Source organism: Actinia tenebrosa, unplaced genomic scaffold (assembly GCF_029948245.1).
Source record: "Actinia tenebrosa isolate PJP-AT-01 unplaced genomic scaffold, QUT_ActTen_1.0 PGA_scaffold12__29_contigs__length_12842862, whole genome shotgun sequence".
Lineage (NCBI taxonomy): Eukaryota > Metazoa > Cnidaria > Anthozoa > Actiniaria > Actiniidae > Actinia > Actinia tenebrosa.
The window spans coordinates 7,070,489-7,075,620 of record NW_028292572.1 but is presented as its reverse complement, the minus strand read 5'-3'; the positions used below and the strand labels follow the sequence as shown (position 1 = coordinate 7,075,620).

General features: G+C 35.2%; 1 protein-coding gene across 1 annotated transcript; it reads left to right on the top strand.

Moving 5' to 3' along the window:
• The first annotated feature begins 959 nt into the window (after positions 1-959).
• Positions 960-4,722, top strand: LOC116305466 (ubiquitin domain-containing protein 1). The gene is made up of 3 exons (XM_031715377.2): positions 960-1,161; positions 1,272-1,499; positions 3,469-4,722. The coding sequence occupies exons 1-3, from the start codon at positions 1,086-1,088 to the stop codon at positions 3,864-3,866; spliced, it is 702 nt and encodes a 233-aa protein (XP_031571237.1). The 5' UTR covers positions 960-1,085; the 3' UTR covers positions 3,867-4,722.
• The last annotated feature ends 410 nt before the right edge of the window (positions 4,723-5,132 follow it).

The window sequence follows — 5,132 nt, the reverse complement described above, 5'->3', positions numbered from 1 at the left end:
ATTCAAAGATCCGTTTTTGTAACTCAGTAGGGTGGGCTAAGTCATACATGTCATGCTCACACAGGAAGCCCAAAGCAAACGTTGCCTGTGATACGGTTACGGTGTTACGTTCTGAATCAGTTGATTTAATACAGAAATTTCTTGGAGAGAATTTACTTGCTATTGGACTAATAGTAAATTAATTAAATTAATAGACCCTAGTGGCAGAAGAAAATCAGATTTTAAGATTCTATTATGATTTATGATTTATTTAAAATTTATAAATTTATATGTATATTCGAAGGCGCTTCTTTTTTTCAATGAGTCATGAATGAGAGGTGTTAAGCACTGAGGGTAGTCACGGCCAGGGTTTTTAAGTCCTCAGTGGTTCTTTTACGTCTCTCAGTGCGCTCTTTTCTCATTGCGTTCAATCCATTTTTTCCCCGAGCAAAATAGCACAACTTATTCCCAGAGTCACAGCTTGGATACTACTCCAATAATATCAAAATTTTCAGAGCTTTTTAAAGATTTTCGAAATCGGCTCCTAAACGCGCATATGTATTCTACCGAGGGCCTCTTCTGGTACTGTGGCCTATATTAGCCCCTAGCTTAGAAGTAGTGTTATTAAATAGACAAGTATAACAATAGAGTGATGTCCCTAAGCTCTTAAGATGAAAATCAAAGCTAACTTTACGAAAAAAGCCTTGAAATGATTTTTAAAAGTTACACTTCCGGTACGACTCTCCTTTCGACACGTTATACGAGTTTATTCAATCCTTTTCTCATCATGTCTCCATAATTTCCTTTGCCAAAAAAGATTACTTCATTTTTCAAGAGAAAATAGTTCCTTTTTCATTTTTGAAAGAGTGTAAATGGAAGAAAAAATGGAAAATAAAAATAAATAAATAAAACGTCTGTCAATCAAGTTGCAGTGACGTCACGCCCAAGGGGGTCATGACGTCATTTGAACACAATATGAGTACTTTCAAGTTCAATAGTTGAGCAAAAAAAAGTGCCAGGTTAAAAAGGGTTTTTTTTCCTAACTTCTGTGGCCGTATGGCCACGGTACATATCTTTAAATCGTAGATCACATCTTTAGGGATAAAATGGGGGGTTGTATGGGAACATCGGGAGATCCTAGTGTCCGTGTTAGCTCGAGTGAATTCGGGAGTACTCCAGGAGGTAGGTAGATGTGTAATATGGCTGTCAACATCATGATCCGAATATTTCCCTTCCAAACCCAGAGAATACCCCGATTATAGCGATATTGAGGATATGATTGTTATTATTAGTTACAGTCGGCCGGAATCAACCTTTGAAGAAAGAGAGACCGTCGTGGAGTTCAGAAGTTCCTCTGACCGAAGGACAACTAAGAAGCAAAAGAGATGAATTTTGGGAGACAGCCCCTGCCTTTGAAGGCAGAAGAGAAATCTGGGATGCTCTTAGAGCAGCTGCAGAGACCGATGACCATACTCTTGCTCAAGCTATAGTTGATGGCGCTAACATAACTTTACCGACGGGTAAATACGAATATTACTTGCTAAACTTAATAAATTAATGCTGTAGAAGTTTGCTTCATGAAACCATTGCCTTGAATCATATAACTTCTGAATCTTTTATATCCGCTTTGGTTTCATAATTTTATGACTATGGCTTCGTTTGTTTGTGATTAAGTCCTTTGTCAGCGATAGCTAGAACATTGTTTATGATTTCAATTTATTAGGACAAAGTTTATTGATTCGCTTTTTAGAATTACTAAATTTAACGAAATCCTCTTCTTAATTTGTTATGCAAATGTTTTACTATTTATTTCTTACTCTGTATTTCGGAATCTTTTTATTTCTTGTTACTATATTAGATATACATACTGTAGGCTTTTTTTTTATCATTTGTCGTACGTAATTCATACTTTATGAATTGTAGTTTGAAGATTGACAGATAGCAACACTTCCTACTAACCTAATGTTTCCTATACTGATTATCTTATACTTAAAAGCCTTTAGGCTACAATATTACTACATTTTCTTTCGTTTAAGGAAGTCTTTTTGAGTATATATTCGAGAAATGAGAAGAAAATGTTAGTTTGTTTGAAATAGTATACCAAAAAGCTCTAAATTAAGTATTTGTCCATAATATTATGTAATATGAACTAAATGGTCTTAGAACAGGAACACGATAGCATCCTGATATTTTTAAAATACAATTTATAAATTTTTATTGCTTTAATATTGCTTTAAATCAGCAGCTATCTAATAGTTAAATTTGCTAGAGAAACATTCACATGTTCAAGGTAAGGTCAGGGGAATTTCAAAGTGTTTGTATTGTTGAGGTTGTGCATAGATTCTTTTCTTTATCATTAGTATTTGCAAATATATAGACACTGGAATGAAGCTAAGTCTGTAATCAAGGAAGACAACAGTATATTGTATGGATTCAAAAATGGTCTTTTAAACATTTTGTCTCTCTTACCTATTTATTTATCAATATCACAATCGCTACGTGAACTTGTTAGATACACCAAACAGTTTTGGTTTGTATAAGAACAAGCGTAATATGTAAATTACGAGCCTCGTATGAAACGACTGAAGAAGAGGGTCAATGGGCCTTTCACAACTTCAAGTCGTGTAAAAAATGAGCCAGCTTGACTAGAAACCTTAGACAGCTGTTTCAGCCTGTATTGGGCCTCGTCAGCAAGGTGTATCTAGTGAGTTTTGGTTTGCTTTTTTAGATTTCTTTATAAGGTTTGCAAGACTTGTCAATTTGATATACTTCAGGGTCTGGAAGGGGGGAACGGAATCCCAAATCATGGGTTGTTCTTTGCCATCGACAACCTCATTCAACATACATTGTATTGACAAAGGCATTTGAATTTTTATTTTATTTAGCAAAATCCCACATCCTCCATATTGAATTTAGTAATTCCTTACTCATGGCCAATGAAAATATCCTAAATCATGTAAAAAAAAATCTAGTTTACCGGATCCCATGCTATATTTTATCTGTTTCCTGGTTCCTTAATTAAATTTAAAAAATAAATAAATATCTTTATTTAACTTCCTTCTAGCACTTTCACATTAATTGGGGACACTTTTTGCTCACACGCACTACCACTTCATTCAATATTCTTTGCACACAATGCTCAACTCATCACATGTTGATTTTTACGGAGCGAGGAAACCGGAACCCAGAGAAAATCTTCGTAGCATAGGAGAAAACAACACATCAAACACACTCAATTCACATGTGACGACCACAGGGCTTGAAACAGCAACCTGACCCGTTGGATTCACAGCAGTGAAAGACAGCACATTAGTCAAAACCCTAAAAAAACATAACACCAAGTAACAATGTAGTAATGTCCCACCAACAATCAACCATTACTCTACCAACATCCCACCAACACCTATATATCGTCAATTATAATTCTTTTTTACAGGCAATTTTTCGTCAAATCTGTGTGATTGACTGTTTCATTCAATTTTCTTACAGGGTGTCTACAAGATGCCTACGATGAGCTGGGAAATCGCTACGTGCTACCAATATACTGTATAAGCAAACCAACCAACCTTATAAAAGATGAGGATGTGAGTGGAAATCTAAATGATGAAGTTGAGGATGATAAGGATGCTAAACCAAGTGGACAAGAAACGACAGTTAAACTAAGACTTTCTACAGGAAAAGACATAAAGATAGGAGCTTATACCTCAGATACTATACTAAAAGTAAAGAAAAAGCTTCTAAGTGCGGAAGGAGTTGAACCTTCAAAGCAAAGATGGTTTTATGCTGGTCGAATGCTCACTGATAAAATGACAATTGAAGATGCAAAAATACAAAAAGGATTTGTTATTCAAGTAATTCTCCCTCAACCAACTCCTGTAGCTAACTAGTAGACTTCAAAATGCTTAAACAATAGTTAACAAGTTTATTGGCAATACTCCAAAGACTCGACATTATACAGTGCAAATGCCCAACATGTATTCATGGTCATATTATTACAAGAACCAAAGCTAGGATTTTTTAAAGCCACATGACATTTTGTCTGAAAGGATGGCTTTGAATGCCAGAATATGATTACTGGAATCATGTACCCTTATATAAACATATCAAGGTATCCCAGCTTGGCAATTTAATTAATCTTTTGCTTAAGCTATTTTCATTCACTGTGTATGTATGAAGTACTCTATAATGATGGGCTGATTTGAATTACGTGTAAAGTACAGCTAGAAAGACTTCATAACAAGTCACCAGAATATATACATTTAGTCTAAACCTACTAATGGTCTAACACAAATCCAGCACTCTGATTGGCTGAGCCACTAGTAGTCTACTAGTAGACTACTAGTAGCAAAAAGTGCAAGTTTTGAAAACCAAAACAATGGTGGTGAACTATTGTTTTCACCTAATTTCAAAATTGTTTGTATCCATTTAATTGACTGCTTAGTAGGTTAAGACTAAAACAATTAGACCTCTCGATCTCATGGTGTACGAGTCAATAGGCCATTCTGCTTTTGACCTCATGAGCTATTGACTTGTAGATCATTTGTTCATTGGGTCTAAATGTTAAGTATTTTGAGAAAGAAAGTTAAGAAATAAACCAACCGATCTTGCCTTTGAAATGAAAGTGTGATTTTTCATAAACTGCAGTAGAATAAGAAAATAGTTTGTCACTCTATTATTTGCTACATTTTATTTTGTATTATGCATGATAAATCATATCGATAAATAAAATTTCCCTGCACTCTCGGTCTAATGGTAACTTGTCAAAATACTGGGGGTGGGGATCAATAGACCCATTTCGAATTCCAAATTACCACTGTGTTTATTGATTACAGACTCATTTGCACAGGGTTAGCCTCGAGTTTGTGCAGAATATTCACGTGTTCCAGTCAAGGTCCGTCGAGTTTCAAAGTGTTTGTATTGTTGAAGTTGTGCATTCTTTACTTTACCTTTGGTATTTGTGAATATTTAGACACTGATACGAAGAGGCTAACCCTGTGCAAATGAATCTGTAATCAAGGAACACAGCGGTAATTTGGAATTCGAAACTGGTCTATTGGTGGTAGAATGATAACAGTCCAAATCAAAATATTGGCAAAGGGGATAGAACCCTTGCAGCAGGGTATTCTCAATGCAGCCTAATAGACCTCTGCTCA

Bases quoted from the DNA above. Each gene is read 5' to 3' on its own strand.
- LOC116305466 (XM_031715377.2), top strand. From the start codon at position 1,086: ATGGGGGGTTGTATGGGAACATCGGGAGATCCTAGTGTCCGTGTTAGC. The intron at 1,162-1,271 runs GTAGGTAGATGT...TGTTATTATTAG, and splicing joins ATTCGGGAGTACTCCAGGAG to TTACAGTCGGCCGGAATCAA. The intron at 1,500-3,468 runs GTAAATACGAAT...ATTTTCTTACAG, and splicing joins TAACATAACTTTACCGACGG to GGTGTCTACAAGATGCCTAC.